Below are 26,032 nucleotides of genomic sequence, written 5' to 3'. Positions count from 1 at the left end.
AGCAAGAGTTAGAAGTGTGTACTTCTAACAACTATGTATGTATTTTATGTCTGATAAATCATGAGTAATGGACAAGCTATTACTCTCATAACAAATGAGGCTTTAATATTCCAATGCTCACTTTAATTACCATTGCCAACCTCTTGAAATGTACATAATTCCATCAGAGCATTCACAAATCTTTCCAAAGGGCTTATAATCTCATAACGTGTCCACAAGTTTGTTCTTGCTCTCTGTGTTCTGTAGACAAGATCTGAATCCAATCCAGATAAAACTGATGAGATGAAGAGAAAATGTGTAGTGTTCAATGATAATAAGGCAATGTCAAATTTTGATCTGTGTAGGAGAATAAATCATAAGCTTCTATGAAATATTTTTATGATTTTTTAGCCATTCAGGTATTCTTTTTTAATCCTCTAGAAAAGTGGGAGAGACAAATATCAATTTTTTCTTCTACTTTGGAGAAGGAAAATATATTCAGTGAGAGAAATCAGATAAATAAATGTAAAGATAAAGATTGAAATTCAAATAAATGAATTCTGGTTTATGAGTATCTTAATTTAATCCCATTTGGGGAAGAGCTTTAGGGTGGTATTAAGAGACCTTCTAAATTGGCCAGTTTGGAGTTTTACACAGCCTTTGTAGGGCCTGGTTTATCCATGAGTAAATGGACATATGGTACCCTTTCTCCTTCTTACAAAATGTAAGTTTTTAAAACTTGTGAAGGGGATCTAAGTTTTGGATGAATTGAAATTTACTTGTTTTCATCCCCTGAACATAATCCATATTCTGTTTCATTGAGAGTGGTTCACTTTTCTACTGTATAATGAATTACCTGAGCTAAATGCTGTATTTCTGTGCACATGAAGAGGAACTCCAATACCAAAAATACCCAAATGCCGCCTCATGGCACTTCACGGCTCCTATATCTCAGATGGCCAGGGCCCATGCTGTCTGCTGCTCACGCTCACCGTGCTGCCATTCCAGCTTCTTCGGGCTGCTCAGCTCCGAGCCCTGGCACAGTCTGAGAGCCAAGATGCTCAACTGACATCTTAAGAGACAACAATGGGAGAGGCTCATTAGGGCCCCATTTCTTCCAGAAAAGCAGCCTGGATAAAGAAGCTCCAGTTCATGATAGGTAGTACACCCTAAGGATCTTTATGGATCGTTGCTTATTCATCATACTATAGGTAAGTCTCATATTAGCTATGTTCCATTTGGAAGTGGAGGATTTCATGACAAACAAGGAAAGCTGGTCGGAGCAAATTGGCATGGTGCAGAAGGCAAACCCAAGAAGAGTCTCCAGTACCAACGCCATTTAAAAACTGGCTGTTCCTCTCCCAGAGTATACCAGGGCTCCTCTGTGGAAAAGAGAGCAGAGAAAGGGAAGTGGGTTTCCTCTCTACTATAGTTGGGTTATCTGTCAAGCAATATTCAGGCTCAAAAACAGGCCACAGGCCAGCCACAAAGAGCTGGGCTCGATCACATCAACTCCAACTTAAGGCCAAGCTTCTCTTTGTGGAGGCTGCTCTGACACCAACACAGTTTCTAATCTAACATATCTGCGTCCAGTGTAATCTGAGTAGCAAGGAAGTTCTGGGCTTTACAAACTCATACCGCCAATAAGCAGGAAGATTTGGGTGGGGGGAGGGAGGGGTACATTTGGAAAACATAACACAACCATAACAACGATATGACATATTGAGTTACTACATTTTCTCACATAATCTTCGGGACTGCTTTAGGATCTGGTGTTACCCTTCTCACTTCATAAATGAGGCAATCACAGTTCAGAAATGCTAAATAGGGTGGCCAAGGTCCCACAGGTAGTAAGCCAGGGAGCCCAGAATCAAACCACGGACTACTGGAATGCAAAGCCTCTGCCCCAAGAGCATGCTGTGGCTTAATTACATCAATCAGCTGCTTTGCACAGAGAAATCCTGCAGTTTAAACAGTTATCAGACACACCTCTAATGCTGGTACAACCTTGAGATGGGCAGAAAGTACATGTGGAGTTCAAGGAAGCCCACTCTGGTGCTGCCAATGTTGTGAGGGTTGGAGGGGATATCCTCTCAGAGCTGCCACTTTTCCCACTTTTCCCATCATCACCCTTTTTGGCAACATTAACTTCTGCCTGTATCTCGATGCACTGAACGATGCTCCACAGTGCTCAGCACTGGCAAGTCATAAGGACCGATGGCCCAAGGAGTCACTGTGGCAGAAAGACCCCAAAAGCCCTTTCTGGCTCCCTTTGGAGATGACACAGCCTCATAGTGATTTAAGACACCTTGTGCAGCCCATGTGAGTTTCCTGCTCCAAGTAACGCTACATTGTTGACCCCTCTGATGAGGCAGGATTACACCTATAGGAGAATGTGCTGTCTAGATAACTCTTGTATGTCACTTGCTTGAAGTGGAGAAAGCATTTCATCATAGAAATAATGTAAATGACAAATCATTTCTCAGGCAAGTCCACAAACCCCCATTTAAATCATGTTTCATAAGGTCCCTTCTAACCAGAACTCAGTGAAGCACAGTATCTTTTAAAACAACACTGGCCCCAGCCCACACCCACTCCAGCCATCCTGCCAAGGCAGCCCAGCCCCAGCATGCCCTAGGAAATCCCCAGCCTATGCCCACTCCAGCCCTAGCCAGCCTGCCAAAGCTGCCCAGCACACACAGTCCACACAGGGGTGCTGCTGCACAAGGCCACCTCCTTCAAGACTGGGAGGTAGCTATTACACCTAATTCATAGAAACAAACACAAAAGGCCAAACAAAATGAGGAGACAAAGGAATTTGAAAGAACAAAACAAGATAAAACTCCAGAAAAAAAAAAACTAATGAAACAGATATAAGTAATTTACCTGATAAAGAGTTCAGTTAATGGTCATAAAGATGCTCACAGATCTTGGGAGAAGATTGGAGGAACACAGTGAGAACTTCAACATATAGTTAGGAAGAGAACCAATCAGAGCTGAAGAATACAAAAACTGAAATGGAAAATACACTAGAGGGAATCAACAGCAGATTAGATGATACAGAAGAACAGATCAGTGACCTGGAAGACAGAATAGTGGAAATCACCCAATCAGAACAACAAAAAGAAAAAAGAATTTTAAAAAATGAGGATACATTAAGGGACCTCTGGGACAACATCAAGTATACTAACATTCACATTACAGGGGTCCGAGAAGGAGAAGAGAGGGAGAAAGGGACAGAATATTTTTTTGAAGAAATAATGACTGAAAAATTCCCTAACCTGGAAAATGAAACAGATATCCAGATCCAGGAAGCACAGAGAATTCTAAACATGATGAACCCAAAGTGATCCACATCAACACATGTCATAATTGAAATAGCAAAAGTTAAAGATAAAGAGAATATTTTAAAGGCAGCAAGAAAAAATAAGTGACATACAAGGAAACCCCCAATTTTTCAGCAGAAACTTTACAAGCCAAAAGAGAGGGGCAGGATATATTTAAAGTGCTAAAAGGAAAAAAACTTACAACCAAGAATACTCTTCCCAGAAAGGTTATCATTCAGAATTGAAGGAGAAATAGAGGTTCCCAGGTAAGCAAAAACTAAGAGTTCATCACCACTAAACCAGCCTTACAAGAAATATTGATGGGTTTCCTTTAAGTGGAAAACAAATAGCCATAACTAGACATAAGAAAATATGTGAAAGAAAAAAAATTCACTGGTAAAGGCAAATAGATAGTGAAGGCAGTGGATCAACCACCAGTAGTATGAAGGTTAAAGGAAAAATTTGTAAAATAAACCATAACTACAATAAGTAGTTAAGGGATACACAAAGTGAAAAGATATAAAATTTGATGCCAAAACCATAAAACATGGGCTGGAGGGGAGTAAAAATGTAGTACTTCTAGAATGTATTCAAATAAGTGACCATCAGCTTAAAATAAACACACACACACACACACACACACACACACACACATATATATATATATATATATATATATATATATGGTTACATGTATATGAACCTCATGAACCACAAACCAAAAACCCACAATAGAAATACCAAAAAATAAAGTGAAAAGAACTCTAACCTAACACTAAAGAAAATCATCAAACCACAGGGGAAGAGACTAAAAGAAGGAGAAAGGAACAGAGAACTACAAAAACGACCAAAAAACAATTAACAAAATGGCAATAAGTACATACTTATCATAAGAACTTTGAATGTAAATGGACTAAATGCTCCAATCAAAGGACATAGGGTGGCTGAATGGATAAAAAAAAACCAAACCCATTTATATGCTGGCTTCACATCAGATCTAAAAACACACACTGACTGAAAGTGAAAGGACGGAAAAAGAGATTCCATGCAAATGGAAACTAAAAGAAATCTAGGGAGGCAATACTCATATCAGACAAAATAGACTTTAAAACAAAGACTAAAACAAAAGACAAAGAAAGGCATTACAAAATTATAAAGGGGTCAGTCCAAGAAAAGGATATAACATCTGTGAATATTTATACACCCAACATTAGGAGGACCTAAATACAATATAACAAATATTAGCAGACATAAAGGGAGAAACCGACAGCAGTACAGTAAGAGCAAGAGACTTTACTATTCCACTTATATCAATGGATAGATCAGCCAGATAGAAAATCAGTAAGGAAACATTGGTCTTAAATGATTAGATCTGATGAACTTAATAGATATGTATAGAACACTGCATCCAAAAACTGCAGAATACACATTCTTTTCAAGTGCACATGGAACATTCTCCAGGGTAGATAACATGCTAGGCAATGTGTCAAACGTGTCAATAAATTTAAGAAGATCAAAATCATATCAAGTGTTTTTCCTGATCACAACAGTATAAAAGTAGAAATCAATTACAGGAAGAAAACTGGAAAAAATATAAACACATGGATACTAAACAACTTGCTACTAAACGACCAATGGGTGAACAAAGAAATAAAAAGAAAATCAAAAAACACCTCAAGACAAATGAAAATGGAAACACAAAGATCCAAAATCTATGGGATGCAGCAAATCAGTTTTAAGAGGGAAGTTCATAGCAATACAGGCCAACCTCAAGAAACAAGAAAAATCTCAAATAAACAACCTAAATTTACACCTAAAAAGAACTAGAAAAAAAAGAAGAGACAAAGCCTAGAGTTAGTACAAGAATGGAAATAATAAAGATCAAAGTGGAATTAAATGAAATAGAGACTTAAAAAAAATTAAAAAGATCAATGAAACTATGAGCTGTTTCTTTGAAAAGATAAACAAAACTGATGAACCTTTAGCCAGTCTCATTAAGAAAAAAAGAGAGGGTCCAAATAAATAAAATCAGAAGTGAAATAGGAGAAATTACAACCAATACCACAAACATAAAAACAATCATAAGAGACTATTATGAACAATTATATGCCAACAAATTACACAACCTAGAAGAAATGGATAAATTGCTAGAAAAATACAATCTGCCAAGACTGAATCAGGATGAAATAGAAAATCTGAAAAGACCCATTACTAGTAATGAAATTGAATCAGTAATCAAAAAACTTCCAACAAACAAAAGTCCAGGACCAGATGCTTCACAGGGAGTTCTACCAAACATTTAAAGAAGAGTTAGTACTAATCCTTCTCAAACTATTCCAAAAAATTAAAGGGGAAGGAACACTCTCAAGCTCAATCTACAAGGCTAGTAATACCCTGATACCAAAACCAGACAAAAACACTACCAAAAAAGAAAATTACAGGCCGATATCCTTGATGATCATAGATGCAAATATCTTCAAAATATATTAGGAAACCAAATTCAACAATACATTAAAAGGATCATACACCATGATCAAGTGGGATTTATTCCAGGGATGCAAGGATAGTTCAGCATCCACAAATCAATCAACATGATACACCACATTAACAAAACAAAGGATAAAAATCACATGATCATCTCAATGGGTTCAGAAAAGGCACTTGACAAAATTCAACATCCATTTATGATAAAAACTCTCAACAAAGTGGGTATAGAGGGAACATACCTCAACATAATAAAGTCCATTTATGACAAACCCACAGCTAACATCATACTCAACAGTGAAAAGCTGGACACTTCTCCTCTAAGATCAGGAACAAGACAAGGATGCCCACTCTCATCACTTTTATTCAACATATTGATAGTTTTGGAAGTCCTAGCCACAGCAATCAGAGGATTAAAAGAAATAAAAGGAATCTAAATTTGAAAGGAAGAGGTAAAACTGTCACTGTTTGCAGATGACATGATACTATACATAGAAAATCCTAAAGATGGCACCAGAAAACTACTAGAGCTCATTACTGAATTTGGTAAAGTTGCAGGATATAAAATTAATACAAAGAAATCTGTTGCATTTTTATACACTAACAATGAACTATCAGATATAGAAATTAAGGAAATAATCCCATTTATCATAGCATCAAAAAGAATAAAATACCTAGGAATAACCTACCTAAGGAGGCAAAAGACCTGTAGTCAGAAAATTGTAAGACACTGATAAGAAAAATTGAAGATGACACAAATAGAGAGATATACTGGGCTTATGGATTGGAAGAATTAATATTGTTAAAATATCCATACTACCCAAGGCAATCTACAGATTCAATGCAATCCCTATTAAAATACCAATGGCATTTTTCACAAATAGTCCTAGAATTTGTATGGAATCACAAAAGACCCCAAATGGCCAAAACAATCTTGAGAAAGAAGAACAGAGCTGGGGGTAGCACACTCCCTGATTTCAAACCATACCACAAAGCTATAGTAATCAAAACAGTATGGTACTGGCACAGAAGCAGACACTTAGATCAGTGGAACAGAATAGAGATTCCAGAAATAAACCCATGCTAATATGGTCAATTCATCTACAATAAAGGATGCAAGAATATAAAATGGAGAAAAGACATTCTCTTCAGTAAATGGCATTGGGAAAACTGAACAGCTACATGTAAAAGAATGAAATTAGACCATTTTCTTACACTATATACAAAAATAAACTCAAAATGGATTGAAGGTTTAAATGTAAGACCTGAAACCATAAAAATCCTAGAAGAAAACATAGGCAGTATGCTCTTTGACATCAGTTTTTGCAATATTTTTTTGACATGTCTCCTCAGGCAAGGACAACAAAAGCAAAAATAAACAAATGGGACCACATCAAACTAAAAAGCTTTTGCATGGCAATGGAAACTATCAACAAAAATGAAAAGGTAACCTACTGAATGGGAGAAGATATTTGCAAATGGTATGTTCAATAAGGGGTTAATCTCCAAATATATAAAGAACTCATACAACTCTATCAAAAACCAACAATCCATTTTAAAAGTGGGCTGAGGACCTGAATAGACATTTTTCCAAAGAAGACATACAGATGGCCAACAGGCACATGAAAAGATGCTCAACATCAATCATCAGGGAAATGCAAATCAAAACCATAGTGAGATATTATCTCACACCTGTCAAATGGCCATTATCAAAAAGACAAGAAATAATAAGTGTTGGCAAGAATGTGAAGAAAAGGGAACCCTTGTGCACTGTGGGTGGGACTGTAAAGTGGTGGAGCCACTATGGAAAACAGTATGGAGGTTCTTTTAAAAAAATGTTTAAATACAATTACCTTACCATCCAGCAATTCCTCTTTTGGGTATTTAACCAAAGAAAACAAAAACACTAATTTAAAAACATGTGTGCTCCCCCACGTTCATGGCAGCATTATTTACAATAGCCAAGATATGGAAGCAGCCTAGGTGTCCATCAATAGCTGAATGGATAAAGAAGATGGGGTATAAACCCACAATGGAATATTACTCAGCCATTAAAAGTATCGAATTTTGCATTTTGATTGGACAACATGGATGGACCTAGAGGATGTTATACTAAGTTTAAAGGTCAGACAAAGACAAATACCATATATTACTTATATGTGGGATGTAAAAACAAACAAACAAATGAACAAACATAACAAAACAGAAACAGAGTCATAGATACAGAGAACAAACTAGTGGTTGCCACAGGGGAAGGGAGTAGAGGAATGGGTGAAATAGGTAAAAGGAATTAAGAAGTACAAACTTTGGGACTTCCCTGGTGGTCCAGTGGTAAAGACTCCGTCTTACAATGCAGGGGATGCGGGTTTGATCCCTGATCGGGGAACTAAGATCCCACATGCCTCGAGGCAACTAAGCCTGCACACCACAACTACAGATCCCACACACCCTGGAGCCTGCGCGCCACAACTAGAGAAGAGGAAAACCTGCTCGTCACTAGAGAGAAGCCCACGCACCACAATGAAGAGGGCTCGCACTGCAACAAAAGATCCCGCGTGCCTCAATGAAGATCCCGCATGCCACAGCTAAGTCCTGAGGCAGCCAAAAATAAATTAAATAAATAAATAAATAAAATAATTTTTAAAAAAAGAAGTACGAACTTCAAGTTATAAAGTAAGTAAGTTACAGGAATGCAATGTACAGGCATACCTTTTGCATCAGGTTCCAGACCACTGCAATAAAGTGAATTTCACAATAGAGTGAGTCACACAAGTTTTCTGGTTCCCCAGTGCACATAAAAGTTTACACTATATATGCTTACACTATACTGTAGCCTATTAAGTGTGCGATAGAAATATATTCAGAAAAACGATGTACATACCTTAATTTTTAAATATGTATTGCTAAAATGTGCTCACCATCATCTGAGCCTTCAGCAAGTTGTAATCTTGTTGCTGTCGGAGGGTCTTGCCTCCATGTTGGTGGCTGCTGACTGATCAGGGTGGTGGTCACTGAAGGCTGGGGCTGCTGTGGCCATTTCTTAAAATAAGACAGCGAAGTCTGACACATCGATTGACTCTTTCTTTCATGGACGATTTCTCTGCAGCATGTGGTGCTGTTTGATAGCATTTTACCCACAAAGAACTTCTCTCAAAATTGGAGTCAGTCCTCTCACACCCTGCTGCTGCTTTATCAACTGAGTTTACGTAATATTCCAAATCCTTTGTTGTCCTTTGAACAGTCTTCACAGCATCTTCACCAGGAGAAGATTCCATCTCAAGAAACCACCTTCTTTGCTCATCCAGAAGAAGCAACTCCTCATTTGTTCAAATTTTATCATGAGATTGCAGCAATTTGGTCGCAACTTCAGGTTCCACATCGAATTCTAGTTCACTTGCCATTTCCACCACATCTGCAGTTCCTTCTTCCACTGAAGTCTTGAGTTCCTCAAAGTCATCCATGAGGGTTGGAATCAGCTTCTTCCAAACTCCTGTCAATGCTGATATTTTTACCTGTTCCCATGAATCACAAGTATTCTTAATGGCATTTAGAATGGTGAATCCTTTCCAGAAGGTTTTTTATTTACTTTGCCCAGATCCATCAGCGGAATCACTATTTATGACAGCTATAGCCTTATGAAATGTACTTCTTAAATAATAAGAATTGAAAATTGAAATTGGTCCTTGATTCATGGGCTGCAGAATGGATGTTGTGTTAGCAAGCATAAAAGCATTAATCTCATTGTCCATCTCCATCAGAGCTCTAGAGTGACCAGGTGCATTGTCAATGAGCAGTAATATTTTGAATCTTTTTTTCTGAGGAGTACTAAGTATTCAGTAAACCGTGTTGCAATCAGATGTGCTGCCAGGTAGGCTTTGTTGTTCCATTTATAGAGCAGATGCAGAATAGACTGAGCATAATTCTTCAGGGCCCTAGGATTTTCAGAATGGTAGATGAGCATTGGCTTCGACTTAAAAGTCACCAGCTACATTAAACCCTAACAAGAGTGTCAGCCTGTCCTTTGAAGCTTTGAAGCCAGGCATTGACTTCTCTTCTCTAGCTGTGAAAGTCCTAGAAGGCATCTTCCAATAGAAAGCTGTTTTGTCTGCGTTGAAAATCTGTTGTTTAGTACAGCCACCGTCATTAATTATCTTAGCTAGATCTTATGGGTAACTTGCTGCAGCTTCTTGTTGCAGCAGCTCTTACTGCTTCACCTTGCACTTTTGTGTTACAGAGATAGCGTCTTTCTCTAAATCTTATGAACCAACCTCTGTTAGCTTAAAACTTTTCTTCTGCAGCTTCCTCACCTCTCTCAGCCTTCAGGGAATTGAAGGGAGTTAGGGCCTTGCTCTGGATTAGGCTTTGGCTTAAGAGAATGTAGTGGCTGGTTTGATCCTCTATCCAGACCACTAAAACTTTCTCTACATCAGCAATAAGGCTGTTTCACTTTCATTTCTGTGTTCACTGGAGCAGCACTTTTAAATTCCTTCAAGTACTTTTCCTTTGCATCCACAACTTGGCTCACTGTTTGGTGCAAGATGCCTAGCTTTCAGCCTATTTCTGCTTTTGACATGCCTTCCTCACTATGCTTAATCATTTCTAGCTTCTGATTTAAAGTGAGAGACACGCAACTCTTCCTTTCACTTGAACACTGGGACCACTGTAGGATTATTAATTGGTCTGATTTCAATATTGTTGTGTCTCAGGGAATAGAGAGGGCTGAGGAGAGGGAGAGAGATGGGGGAATGGCCAGTGGATGGAGCAGTCAGAACACACACAATATTTATCAATTAAGTTTGCCATCATACATGGGTGTGGTTTGTGGTACCCCAAAATAATGAAAATAGTAACATCAAAGATCACTGATCACAGGTCATCATAACAAATATAATAATAATGAAGTTTGAAATCTTGCAAGAATTACCAAAATGGGACACAGAGACAAAAAGTGAGCAAATGCTGTTGGAAAAACTGGCGTCTATAGACTTGCTCGACAAAGGGTTGACACAAGCCTTCAATTTGTAAAAACAAACAAACAAACAAAAAACCCCCCACAGTATCTGCAAAGTGCAATAAAGCGAGGTCTGCCTGTATAGTTGATAATATAGTAATAACTTTGTATTGTGATAGATGGTAACCAGACTCATAGTGGTGATCATTTCGTAATGCATAAAAATGTCAGCTCACTATGTTGTACACCTGAAACTAATATAATATCATAAGTCAACTATACTTCAATAAAAATTTTTAATAAATAAATTAAATAACGCTGAAACATTGCATCAGTAATACCATAGAACATAGCATTTGGTGCAATGTCTCCAACAGGGAGGAAGTCGGGGAAGGTGAGAGTTGGGGACAGGGCTCCAGGGGTCAGAGGTAAAAGGGGGGGCCAAGGTTTTCGAGGGCAACTCTGAATGAAGTTTGGGGTGAAATGCAGGAGAAGGGCTTGAAGAGGATGAGGAGGGAAAGGGCTGAGGGCGAACAGGGCCCCCTGCCATTGTTCACCTTTGTGTGCAACGTGCCAGCACCCCCTATCTTCTCTGGGCACCAAACCTGGGCCCCCCAGCCCTCCGCCTTCCACCCTCTCTTCTTGTTCCAGTGGGCAGGGCCCTGGTACCACGGTGTCCCAGGAATGGAGCTGTGCCCCCATCCTCTTCCCACATTCTCTCGGGCACGAAGCAGCCATGTGGCCTTTCTGTAGTTTTTCTAAGGGCCTTTTACTGCCTGGAATGAGGGAAATGAACAGGGTACATGGCTCCTTCTAGATCATCTCCACTCTTGCCCTCCATCTCCATACTCTCCCTTCTCCACTTGGACCCTGTGGGAAGAGGGAAAGGCCTTAGGAGTCATCATGGTGAGTGTGGGACACACAAAGGACCCGTCCACATAGCAGAAAAAACAATTCTGAGGCACTCTTGTTCCAGGACTGCAGGGTAGGGTGCTGTTTGAGTGGAGAGGCGATGGGGTGAGGGCTGGTGTTGCCTGCCCTGGGGCTGGGGCAGCAGGAGCAGGAGGGAAGAGAAACTCCTGGGGGTCTCTCCTCTAGACTTCTCTTCCCATCTTTTGCTTGCCTCCAAGGTACTCTTGCCAAAACCACTCTAAGCTAACCTAGGGCCAAATGAGAAAAGGAGGAGAGGAAGGTAGGCAGGGTCCCATATAGAATAACCAGTCCTGAAGGCCATTTTTACATGAGGAACATAAATAAGTCACAATGAATTTACATATGCATATACACAGAAATACATGTGCATGATAGTACTGTTTATATACTGCTTGTTGATAGTGTATTAAAACTCGAGATTATTATGGGGTTTAGCTGATATAATATATTCATGTTCTGTATATTGCATAATGAATAGAATTTTAGAAACTAAAAATTGACTTATAACAATGTTCTAAAAAGGTAAAATATTTTATAGTATAGTGTTTTATAGTATGTGTTTTGTGCTTCTCCCCATTTTTTACTCCACAGATTGGTCTACAAATGGTTTCTTCTCATCTACAAAGTCAGCTGTGCATTTGGTGCTATGGGTTATTTGGCTATCATGTTTACAATGTGTGGATTCAATTTATTTTTCAAGTAAGTATCTCCAATTAAGACATTCATATCTCCAAGCACTTGCTTATAACATTCACCTGGTCAAGTTCTCTGTCTCTGCAAGCCACGTTTGGCCCTATACTTTTCCACACACATGTTGTTTATAGGCCTATCATTGGTATCATAGATATCACTGGGGAAAACCAGGAGAAAAGGAAGAGAAAACCCACAGATTTAAAAGTTTTCCAAAAATTATAAGCTTTAAAGAGAATCTATATGTGGTCTATAAGTTTAAAAGATCACCATTAAAAGCAGGCTGACAGGGCTTCCCTGGTGGCGCAGTGGTTAAGAATCCGCCTGCCAATGCAGGGGACATGGGTCCGAGCCCTGGTCCGGGAAGATCCCACATGCCGCGGAGCAACTAAGCCCGTGAGCCACAACTACTGAGTCCGAGTGTCATAACTACTGAAGCCTGCGCTCCTAGAGCCCCTGCTCTGCAGCAAGAGAAGCCACCCAATGAGAAGCCCGTACACTGCAACGAAGAGTAGCCCCCACTCGCCGCAACTAGAGAAAAGACTGCGCGCAGCAAGAAAGACCCAATGCAGCCAAAAAGTAAATAAATTTAAACAAACACAAAAAAAGTAGGCTGACATTTATGGTAGAGTAATTCTTACTGAACTACAAATTTCCCTTCCACAAAATTCTGAAGTGTCATTTCCTTCTATAGATCTTCTTCCTTAAAACCTCTAGAAGTATGCTGTCCAATACAGTAGCCACTAGCCTATGTAACTACAGAGCACTTAAATTATGACATAAGAGGTGCTGTAAGTCTAAAATACACATCGGATTTCAAAGACAGCAAAAGAAAATAATTTTTCTATCGATTACATGCTGAGATGATAGTACTCTGGATGTATTCGTGAAATTATTTCATGTGTTTCTTTTTACCTTTTTAGTGTGGCTACAGGAAAACTTTTAATTTTGTCCAATCTATATTTCCACTGGACAGCACTGCTCTAGAATTTTGTTTCTGGTATCCATGAAATCTCTTTTGCTGGGAGCAGTTAGGAAAAGAGGAAACTGAGTACTGAAACTTTCACTGAAAAAGAGGTGAAGAGATAAAAAAAACAAGAAAGTCTAGGGAGAAATAAAGGAAATTGGGATAATAATATCTATGACTCAGAACCATGCTCCCATTGTGAAGATGGTTGCTGAGATGTGTTATGGGTGAGGGCAGAGCTGAGGCTGTGTAATCAACCTATGTCCTGGAAAGGGAATGTAAGACATACTGCACAGCCATGGAAAACATCTCAAATGAAAAATTCCCTGGAAGATCTGTCACATCAAAGTTACTCTAAATCTCTAGGACCTTAACAGAAATTCAGAGGCAGAGGTCAGCAACCCTTAACTCATAAAATAAGGAAGACAGGGCTTCCCTGGTTGTGCAGTGGTTAAGAATCCGCCTGCCAATGCAGGGGACACAGATTCGAGCCCTGGTCCGGGAAGATCCCACATGCCGTGGAGCAACTAAGCCCGTGCGCCACAACTACTGAGCCTGTGCTCTAGAGCCCGTGAGCCACAACTACTGAGCCCACATGCCACAACTACTGAAGTCTGCATACCTAAAGCCTATGTTCTGCAACAAGAGAAGCCACCTCAATGAGAAGCCCATGCACCGCAACGAAGAGTAGCCCCAGCTCGCTGCAACTAGAGAAAGCCCGCGTGCAGCAATGAAGACCCAACACAGCCAAAAATAAAATAAATTTTAAAAAATATTTTGAAAAAAATAATAATAAATAAATAAAATAAGGAAGACAATCAGATGGAGAGCCAGCCCTGGGAGGAAGGGCTCTTCCTATGGCAACATAGCAATCTGATTTTATAAGTATTTCATGAAACTTTCAGAGTGGGAACTCCTACCATTCTCTAGCAGGAAAGGGATAGAAAATAACTGTACAGATCTATTATTATTAGTTTAAGTTATAGAAAGACACTGATTTATTTTTTCAGCATACTGTCTGTATTACTTTAATGAATGTAAAAGTATTCATAAGGACTTTTATGAAGTTACTTGGGAATAGAGTTGCCCCAAGATTATTATCCATACAATTTTAAGATCCTTAACCAGGAATTCTCCTATAGTGAGGCATTCAAAGAATCTAACCCTTCCGATGGGAAGGAACTATTTTTTTCACTTCTAATTTTTGTTGAGCATTATGGTATTAAGATTCTTTTCTGTGGAACCACGAGTTCATTGCTACACTTTTTATCAATTAGATTATAAATACGTGCTCCCCTGGGCATGGAGGGAAGGTCATCTTCATTCTTCCTCACTGCCCCAATTCTCAAATATTGAAAGGATGAAACCACCCGCTGTGTTGGAATTCCCGGTTCGCATTACCAAAAGATGGCTGCCCTCTAGGTCTACACAGCTCTCTGCCTTTACCATTTCCTCCTCAAATTAAGAGTACAAAAACCACCAGAAGAAGGTTCCAGAGACAGACTACCCAACGTCTCTCCTCTCTCCGCTTCCTTCCCAACTCAGTCAGACCCACTTACATCCATTGCTAGTATTTGAGACTGTTTACAGAGGTAGCACATCAAAAGTGCAATGATTAAGATCCAGATATTACATTAGAAGCTAATCATTTACTTTCTTTTTGAATTTTTTTTAATACAGCAGGTTCTTATTAGTTATCTATTTTATATGTATTAGTATATATAGGTCAATCCCAATCTCCCAATTCATCCCACCACCACCAATCCTGTCCCCACCCCCGCTTTCCCCCCTCGGTGTCCATAAGTTTGTTCTCTACATCTGTGTCTCTATTTCTGCCTTGCAAAACTGTTCATCTGCACCATTTTTCTAGATTCCACATATATGCATTAATGTACAATATTTATTTTTCTCTTTCTGACTTACTTCACTCTGTATGACAGTCTCTATATCCATCCACATCTCTACAAATGACCCAATTTCATTCCTTTTTATGGCTGAGTAATATTCCATTGTATATATGTACCACATCTTCTTTATCCATTCGTCTGTCAATGGGCATTTAGGTTGCTTCCATGACCTGGCTATTGTAAATAGTGTTGCAATGAACATTGGGGTGCATGTGTCTTTTTGAATTATGGTTTTCTCTGGGTATATGCCCAGTAGAGGGATTTCTGGGTCAAATGGTAATTCTATTTTTAGTTTTTTAAGGACTATGTTCTTAAACTATGTTATCCATAGTGGCTGTATCAATTCACATTCCCACCAACAGTGCGTGAGGATTCCCTTTCCTCCACACCCTCTCCAGCATTTGCTGTTTGTAGATTTTCTGATGATGCCCATTCTAACTGGTGTGAGGTGATACTAATTTACTTTTTAAAGAAACCTTTACCTTTGAAAAAGAAATAGGGGTTGTCGTAGAGAATCCTAGTGCATTTGAAATATGATCCAACTAGCAAAAAGATTTTTTTTATTAACACACGGCAACCACGGCATAGCAGCAAAGGGCCTCAAAATTTGCGCTTGATTCCTGGTTTTGTTTTGTACCAATTGTCATGTTAAGCAAATCATTATTTCTAAGTCTCCATTTTTTCAAAGGTAAATTGGGGATAATAATATCCATCTCAAATATTTTTAGGAAAGATAAAGTATTTGAAAGCATTCTGTAGAATCTAAGTTTGATAGCAGGGATTCTCAACCCTAGCTGCTGTCCCTATCTCAGCCCAGGCCACTTAAATTAGAGCCCCTGAAAGTGGGCTCGTGTATCAGTATATGTTTAAATCTCCCCCAGGTGATTCCAATCTACAGTTAGGGCTGAGAACCATTGGACTATTAAAGAGGTTCCTAATGTTAGCGGACCACTGCAATCACCTGGTGTCTGGAGAGCCTCCAAAAATATTGCTGCACAGGCCCCACCCCCAGAGAGCCTGATGTAATTGGCCCAGGGTGCAGCCTGGGGATGGAGGTTTTTACAAGCTGCCCAGGTTTTTCTACACGCAGCCAAGCTTGAGAACTGCTGGTTAGAGTTGGCTTGTCTCAGCACTGCAGTCCTAAGAAGCCTTTAAACACTCTCAATAATGACTTTGTCCACTTAGCCCTGAGTAGTAAAATTTGAATGGAATTGAGAGAATTTTAAATTCTTTCATTAAAAAAAAAAAAAGAAACATTAAACAAATAAATGGGGGGCCCAAGGCTCTATTAGATACCATGGCAGGACTAGTGGGTTGGCCAAAAAGTTCGTTCGGGGTTTTGGGCAAACCGAATGAACTTTTTGGTCAACCCCATACTTTCCAAGCTGCAGCCCTCACCCATCCCCGCAAATGCCACGTCCTTATTTCCCTTCACTGTTGTTTTCAATAGAATCAAGGCTAGAGATTCCATGGATTTTGGCATCGTGCCCTTGTTCTATGGCCTCTACTATGGAGTAATGGGGAGAGACTTTGCAGAGATCTGCTCAGATTACATGGCTTCTACTATAGGGGAAGCATTGCTTTCATTCTTTGAAATCATTTATGGTACATGGAAAAATGGTCTCATCTTACACATTTGCATCCATTTTCAAAAACAGATAAGTCTTTTTTGGTTCTGTCATCCCAACTGCTCCCTGGATTCTCCTGGCATCAGATTATCTGGAAGTAACTATGTCTAGCATATTCCAATTGTCAACATATAAAGGATTAGTAAAAATTAATCTAAAAAAATAAAAATAAAGGATTAGTAAAAATTCAGCAATAACAAAAACCTTGATCTCTGCTAATGCAAATAAAAGTCATATTTGATGCGCATAAAACACTTTAGAATCAACCAATGCCTCAGAGTAATGCTCATCATAAAGATATGATGTTATCATTATCATTATACAGCAGTTATCATTATACAGCATTTGAAGAAGTAGAAAACAAAAGAAGTGTGCTAAATGTATTCTAACTGTAATATTCTTCCCTGGAATTTAAAAAAATCCCTAATAGTTTTTTTTTAACTCTCTTAAAATTAAAACTCAGAATGGATATACTTTCTGGTTAGATGGATTCCAGATTCAGATATTAGGAGTATCCATCTGTGTCTAACACATGCACATCTCTTAAAAACTTGCATACCAAGGGCTCCAGGGAAGACCCAGTGGTTTCAGAAATTCCACATCTCTGCCCTCTACCAGTCTTTTGGTACACAGCCAGATGTAAAATGGAAAAACCAATGTGAGTGGCAAGAGAAGAGTGAACTTCTGGACTGTTGTTCTCCCTCTCTTTATGGGACAGGACTGAGTAAACAAGACCTTGACTTCATCTCCCATCTCTGTAGGCTCCATCTTACTCTTTTCCTAGAGCCTGGAATCCAACTTCTGTAGTGAAATTCTGGAATCGCCCTGGCATGTGTAATCTCTGAGACAACTGCCTTTCTTATAAGGTTTAAGGTGAGCACAGGAGGGAGCATTTTCACTCCTAGTTCCTCCAACAAAAACCAGAGCCATCCCCCCTTTAAAAAATTCCCAAAGTCTCTTGTGCTTGTTTATGGACAGGAGAGGAAGAGAAGAGTTGTATGTCCTCTGTTCTCCAGTGGACCAGGAAGAAGAGATTTAACCTGGCAAGACAACCAAGTCTTTAAGCACCAACATCCTGGAGATTTCTCACCTGACCCCACCCCGCCAGTCTTCAACATCTTGTCATCTCCTGTCATCCTCTTTCCAACCACCAGATACATAAAAACCCCTGCCTCGAGCCATTGGCACAGCCATCTGTGATTTAAACTGATGGTGTGTGTGTGTGTGTGTGTGTGTGTGTGTGTGTGTGTGTGTGTGTGCGCATGCACACTTGTGACAGAGGTAAAGAGGAAGCAAAGGATGAGCACTCTCCATTCTCACCCCAGTGCTTAAGCCCCACACTAATTAAGTCAGACTCTGGGAGTGGAGCCAATGCATCTGCTTTGTTTTAAAAGCTCCCTAGGAAAAGGAATGAGCTATTAAGCCATGCCAAACTTGGATGAATTGTAAATATATATTGCTAAGTGAAAGAAGCCAGCCTGAAAAGGCTACATACTATACGATTCCACTTCTATGACAATTTGAAAAAGGTACAGCTATGGAGACGCTAAAGAGATCTGTGGTTGCCAGGGGGTTAGGGAGGGAGCAGGGTTGAATGTGTGAAGCACAGGTAATTTGTTAGGGTGGTGAAGTTATTCTGTATGATACTCTAATGGTGAATACATGACACTATGCATTTGTCAAAATCAACAGTATTTTATAGCAGAAGGGGTAAACCTTAATGTATGCAAATCTTAAAAAATCATTTAGGATGTCAGGGAATGCCAGGATAGAATGTAGACTGTGACAAAAGAGTTTAACTGTATTACAAATGTATGAAATAACCTCACTGAAGGGGGTGGGGGGAAAGTGCTGACCTAAGTCACTTTGAAATGAGTGGAGATCTAATATTAAAAGCAAAAGGAACTATACATAAACACTGTATGCTAGTTCATAAAGTAGTTTCCCTCAGGGCTATGGGTTAACAATTTTGATACCACTATACATGTATTCTGGAATTGGACTACCAAGTAAATGGAAGACCGATTGTGGGAGCTACATTTCTTACTCTCAGAAGCTTACATACAAGCAAGGAGAAAAGGGTAGAATGATCTATGTAGTAATGGATGAGTCAAAGACACCAGGCTGAACTCATGTTTAGCTTAATGTATCTTAATGTAGATGATACATATAGAAATATTTATAGATATGTGTATACACATGGGTTAGTATATACAGACATATTTCCTTGCTCTGTCAGCTACGAAGCCCTAGAAGCAATGACACCTCAGTAGCAGTGAGCACACCGAGTACCCAGATCTTGGTTTGTAATACCATTCTATAATAAGAGGAAGCAGTGCTTCTTGGAAAAATGGCTGATTCTGATCTTGGCAGGGAATATACAATATGAGCCTGGAGTATCTTGTAGTGTCAGAAAGTAAGGAAGTGCTCAAAAAAAAAACCCCACACAAGAAAACACCCACAATGATGGAGATATGTCAAAGAGACATAGAAGCCAACTGAAAGAGATCCCAATGGCCAAATCTGAAACAATTTGAGCAACACAATAGTAGGTAGTAGTAGTAGTAATAGTATTGGGTTATAACTAAAAGTATAGAATAAATATCCATGAGTCCATAGTGACATAAATAAATGATTGGATAGATAAATAAATTAAATAAATAAATAAATAGAGGAGAATAGACAAATCTCCTATGCAGAAGAATTCCACATAATTTATGTAGATACTCCACCCTTAAGAAGGTTGTGTGGTTAAATGTTATGTGTCAACTTGACTAGCCTCTGGTGTCCAGTTGTTTGATCAAACACCAGTCTACATGTTGCTTTGAATGTATTTTGTAGATATGATTAACTTTAAGGGAAAGAAAATACCCTTGAAAATATGGATGGGTCTTAGCTAATCAGTCGAAGGCCTTAAGGGCAAAAACTGAAGTTTCCCAGAGAAGAAGTAATTCTGCCTTAAGTCTGAAATAACTCTTTGCAGAGTTTACAGCCTGCTAGCCTGCCCTCCAGGTTTCAGACTTCCCAGCCCCAAGTCTTTAAAATGAGTCTCTCTCTCCCTCCCTCCCTCTCCTCCCTCCCTCCGTCTCTCCCTCCCTCTCTCTCTCTTTCTCTCTCTCTCCACACACACACACTCATGCATATCCTATCAGTTCCATTTCTCTGGAGAATGCTGACTAATGCAGAGGTGGAGCATAACTTATAACTTCCCACTCCTTAAGTGTGGGCTGCTCATGGTGATGATGATTTCCTTCCAAAGAGTACAGTATAAAAAGAAGTAAAAGGACGAGTAGCTTTATAGTGGAGAAATTTGACAACCACTACCTCAAGCTAGGTGATCAAGGTCAACATCAACAGTGACGTCATGTTGACTGCATGTACCCTTGCTACGGTGTGGTAAGAATGGCACTTCACCTCTGTTATCTTCCTCCCTAAAACCATAACCCCAGCGTAATCAAGAGAATAAACATCAGCTAAATTCCAATTGAAGGACATTCTACAAAATACCTGCCTCCAAAACTGTCAAAGTCAGAAAAAAACCAAAGTCTGAGAAACTGCCAAAGCCAAGAGGAGCCTAAGGAGACACGATAATTAATGGTATCCTAGGTGGGGTTTTGAAACAAAATAAGGACATTAGGGGAAAACCAAGTAATCTGAATAAAGCATAAACTTTATTTCATAATAATGTATCAATGTTGGCTCATTAATTGTGACAAATGTACCATACTAATATAAGATGTTACTCGTAGGGGAAACTTGGTATGGGAACTCTGTACTATCTTCGTATCTTTAAGTTTAAAGCTATTATAAAATAAATATTTTATTTTTAAAAAAGCTTCTGAGACATTCTAATGTGCTGCCAATGTTGAGAATCACTCCTCATCTGCAGCCCTGGGGAGACGCAGTGCCTTAAATTAGGGTTCTGGATGCATTGCCTTCTAATGGGATTAGTCTGTGTGCTCCGTATAATCACTTGGGATTATATTAAAATTTTAATTATATTAAAATTAATTAAAAGATACATAGATGCCTGGGTTTACTCCAGATCTATGAATCAGAGTCTCCAGGAAAATAAAGGGAAGGATCAGGCTCTGGGTGAGCTTAAAAAGCTTCCCGTGTGAGTCTGAACTTACAGCTCTGGATAAAAACTGTTCCTCTCAAAGGATTCCTTGGTGGGGAGGTTAGGTAGTTATAATTAGCGATGTGCTTTGGGTCCATTTGGGGTTCAGTGGGGTTTTGCCTAGAAATATTTACCCCACAGTAGCATTGTCCCTATGGGAAAAAGTGTTTCAAGTTCTAAACCAACAGAGAAACAGTAAAGACTATGTTCCCAAGCCTGGCAGTGGCTTCCCTGTGTTCCGAGAATGGTGGTGCTCTGTGCCTTTCCCCCAACAGTTCTACAGAGTCAGTGGGATGCCCACCAGGAGCTTGTCAGACAACATCTGTGCCATCTGTGGGCAGAAGATCATCGTGGTGCTCGATGAAGAAGGACCCATTGAAAACACCTACCAGCTTTCGTGCAAGCATGTGTATCCTTTTCATGGGAGACCCTTTGGTCTTCATCAAGCCAGTGCCAGGAGGCAATTTTCAGATAATCTGTGTCGGGCATGGGACATAGCCAGTCAGGGAAGACTGTCTCATCACTTCCCTCCTCCTTCCCCTCCTCCCCTTACCCCCACCCTCTGCCTTGCTTAATGCTCATCCCCAAACCCCAAGCCTTTATCCTCCCACCCATCTTCTTTTTGAGACTTTCTGGCAATCCCTGCTGAATAATGAACTGTTCTTAATTAGCAGGAGGTGAACCTCCTCCTCCTCCAGTAATTTCTTTTTTAAAAAGGAATCTTCATGCCACACAGACAGGAGGGCTGCAGCATCTGTGCAGAGGCTGGCTGGGAAAGCTGGCGAAGCTATAAGCGAACAGGTAGCCAAGAAGGACAAGAGAGAGAAAGGGTTGGGGAGTGAAAAACAGAGTGAAGTTTCAGGTGCAGGGAGGAACTCAGGACTCTCCAGGTGGAGCCCGTGTCTGAGTCTCACAGGAACAAGAACGACAAAGTGGTGTTCTTTGCCTGGAAATAATCCTTAGGAACCTGCTTGTGTCAACAGTGGTGATGGGGGAAGCCAAGTATCAGCTTTGGTCTTGAAAAGAGGATAACGTCACAGGCAGCAGGACACCTTAAGTTACACAAGGAGGGACCAAAACGTGAGCACCCAATTCTTGGACTATTTGGTTCCTCTGCCTATGGGCTGTACCCCAAATCGCTATCTCCTGGCTGAGGGATCTTTAGGTATTAGGGACCAGACCAGCCTGGGCCTGGAAACCAGCATCCTCTGGGACTCCAGTAACCGTGAGGAAGATCTCCATGTGCTGAAAGATGCTGAGGTCAAGAGCCCAGTAGCCTGCCCTGCCTGAGCAAGTAACTCTGGATACCAGAGTTGTGTTTGCGTTGGCCAACAATCAGTATTTTAATTCTTTTCTTAAGAGAGGGAAAAAAAGGCATCATTTATCTTTATTTTATAGTACAATATCAATTTTATAATATTGTTATGCACTCAGTCAGTTCAAAGCTCTGGCATTATGAGGTGGTTAAACCATCTGTCTTTTGCCTCTGAAGCCCACCTAACTCAATCAGTAATACCCTAGATGTGCAGCACTCATGATTTGATTCTGTTTAATCTGGACAGATTCCATTTATTCAATCCTGAGAGTCAAAAACTGGACCAAATTCATCTGAAATGTATTATTCCAACTTTTAAGTCTTAACATTTTAAGGTGAGAAACATAAAGATACCCCATGTGGAAGTCTATGTGGTTTCTCAGTGTGATACCTTTCCCAAAAAACTATCATTCTTAGTAGAAATTTTCCAAGTCTGGTCCTAGTTTTAAATATGATTTACTTTTCAAATTTTGGAACAGAGCCCCTTCTGCCATTTGCAAGTGGAAGTATTTTCTCTCTCTTCACCTTTAAAAGCCCTTAGGGATTGTTGTACATGTGTGCATATGTGATCGAAAATGTAGTCACCTTTAAATTTGCTTTTCAAGGAGTATTATTAATGGCCCATTTTAGCATGAGTCATATTAACAAGGAGTGGGCAAACCGGAATCATATTAACAAGGGGGCGGGGATCTGAGTCTTGCTCTGCGGCAATTCTACCAGTGTGGAAGCTTTGCAGACGAGATTTTGAAGATGAAAGAGAATATTAAAGAGGAGATGGACATTTCGATGCTGGCTCGATGACCCCTGAATGCCATACCTATCTGGAAGAAGGGGCTGTACTCCAGCCCTTTTGAATGAAGAGCTGTATGGGCTGTGATTCAGAATCTTTGTTATAATACACTGTATGTTAACCCAAGCACGTTGCAAACGTGACCCCAACGCCAAGAACATAAAAGAGTGGGAACTCTTAGTTGCACACAGATCTAATATTGAGGAATCATCTACATGGCCTTGACTTGCCTCCACCTTCATACCCTCCGTCTGTTAGAGAAGGAACATGATTGTCGTTCACACAGGTGTGTAGCAGGCCAGGCAGCACATTGTGTGATCTTGATCCAGAAAGCCACACTGGGGTCAACAACTGTAGACATAAATCAACATGATGGATCTCATTATAGTTAATCATTTTACCCAAATCTATAAGCTGTGGAACCTGGGGGAAATACATTTGCAAAAGTAATAAGTTTTCAATGATTCATTCAAATATTTGTTCAATAAGTAGGCATTTAGGTACTGCTTAAGGTGCTGAGCACAGAGATGGATGAGTCATGGTCCCACAGGTAACATATTGCCCAGAGAGAAATGTAAATACACAGAAAGTCATGACACAGAGTGACTTGTGCTCTGTAAGACTCCGTCCCTGGTGCTGCAGGAAAACATACAGTTCACTGGCAACTTTGGGGCCAAAGGGTCAAACTTTCTGGACAAGGGGATGTGTACAACTGAATCTGTAAATGCCTAGAGTTTTAGATGTTCATTATAGGTTTATATTCTATTAAAAAATAACTGGCCCTTTATCAGTAATAAAAAGTTGAGAAAAAACTTATGAAGCTAACAGAAATATTTGTACAAATTCTTGACCACAAATAATTTAAACTTGTCTAGTGCCTAAGACAAGTCTGGTTACATACATAGTAGGTAGTGAGTAGGTGCACAAAAAGCCGAATGGAGAGATTCTACGGTAAACACAGAAAAATGCATGATAAGCGAGACAGAGAAATACAATGATATGTATATGTAAGACATTCCTGTAAAAAACCATGTCCACATTCTTTATCTAATTTAATCACAAGAATCGAGTGAGGTAAGAACACGTAAGGCCAAGAAGATCAGTAAATTCCTCAGGGTCATAAGCTATTGCAGCTCTGACTCCAGGCTCCTCTGGGACTTGGTGGTTCCCTTGTCCTGCAGAATCTCCCTAAGAGAGTGATGGACACAACTGAGTCATAACTGAGAGCCATTCCCACCTCCACCACTCCGCCCTACAGGTGGGATCACTTCCATTACATCATCATGAAGCAGACCTTGCCCTTTAATATCCAGAAGCTTCCCTAACAAGATCCCTAAGCTTTCATGAATTCTGCAACCGAGGTTGGTGTATTATTGGTAAAAAGCAGACGTGCCCTTACTGCAAAGAGAAGGTCGATTTGAAGAGGATGATCAATAACCTGTATCCTTTTTTATAAAGTTATGAAATATTATCTTAAATGTTTTTCTGGTGATGTATTCTTTAATCTAAACTTTCCTTATCTTCATTATAGGTACAGCAGAAAACATTCTGTTCTCCCTAACCACCTATTTCAAAACAACTTTCTGGTTTCTTTTCTCCCCTGTGCTTACGTTACTATTCTAGTTAGGAAATTAAATGCCAAAAAAGATACATTCTACTCTTCATATTCCACATATTCCACTATTAGGGCTTTAGTGGAAATGTGATGGGACATTGCGAAAGATAGGTGAATATATGGAAGGATAAGATAGGTAGGTAGGTAAGTAGGTAGACAGATAGATAGATAGGTAGATAGATAGATGATAGATAGATAGATAGATAGATAGATAGATAGATAGATAGATAGATAGATATAGACAGATAGATAATAGATAGATAGGCAAACAGATAGATGATAGGTAACAGGTGGATGGGATGAGTGGGTGGGGAGACAAATAGATTAGAATTGAAATTTTAAAGGCCCCAAATGTGAGCTAGAATAGAAAAGTATTTTTAAGGTGTACCAAATTGTATTATTTCCAGACACGAGTAGGGGTTTTTCCCCTGAATTTTGGCTTTTTTAATTCCTTGCTACAGCTCATCTTTTCTTAGGCTAACCTAAGTAATAATAATATTGAAAGGAGTGAAGACCTACTACAGATTTGCTCAGCAAATGGCAGCAAAAGGATTTTTATAGACAGCAGGGATCCCTAACTGAATAAACCCAAATCTCCTTAAGGTCACAGGAAGGGAATGTCCCCATCCAGAGCTGACTACAAAGACTTAGCCCTCAACCCCCCACTGGCGCAAGACCAGAGTGTATATCTTCCAGGGGTGTAAATGGAACTAAAACATATCCCCCCTTAAGCAGAAGAGCACTGATGGGATGGTTTCTGCCTGCCAAGTACTCGCTCTTCTCCTAAGTGACAGCCTTACTGTTCCTTCTGAGTTCCAGTCACCTGCATTCACAGTGCTAAAGGAGACCCCCACCCTGCTCCCTGCCCTGCCGACCTTTCAAACCCTGTTTAGTTTGAACTGGCAGCTGTTGGCAGCAATGCCCCCATATCTGGGGGCTGCAAACCAAGGAAGGACTTGCAAGCAGGGCAGTGGAGGAGGCAGCGTGCGTGGGCCCCTGGATCTCGGAGCCGCACGCCAACAACAGAGAGCACCCTCTGCGGCCACCAGCTCCCTTCCCAGGCCTGGCCTTCCTCGCAGAGTCCCTGCGAGGCAGGCACAGGCAAGGCTGAAGGCCTGTCATGAGCCTTCCTCTCCTCCACTCATCCTAACACGAGTCCAGAACAGCTTTTGGTTAATAACTTACTTGTGAAACTGCAGTAAATAAATCTTTGTTATAAAATTGGTGATATGATCATAAATGTCACCTTAACAATCATTTAAATAACAAAGGACAATTGGTTTCTCTGAGAGAAAGAAATGGTCTTGAGAGAAGAAACTTTTGAATA

At 39.9% G+C, this 26,032-nt stretch overlaps 1 protein-coding gene across 1 annotated transcript in view; it reads left to right on the top strand.

The window, feature by feature from the left end:
• RNF175 (ring finger protein 175) overlaps positions 1-26,032 on the top strand; it is a 58,948-nt gene that overhangs the window by 26,264 nt on the left and 6,652 nt on the right. The window contains 4 exon segments of the mRNA XM_082391484.1: positions 12,265-12,372; positions 16,688-16,808; positions 21,261-21,394; positions 24,429-24,530. Coding sequence (XP_082247610.1) covers positions 12,265-12,372; positions 16,688-16,808; positions 21,261-21,394; positions 24,429-24,530 — 465 coding nt within the window.

This window comes from Balaenoptera borealis (genome assembly GCF_965194805.1).
Source record: "Balaenoptera borealis genome assembly, chromosome: 4".
Classification (NCBI taxonomy): Eukaryota; Metazoa; Chordata; class Mammalia; order Artiodactyla; family Balaenopteridae; genus Balaenoptera; species Balaenoptera borealis.
This window is presented reverse-complemented; position numbering and strand designations above follow the sequence as displayed.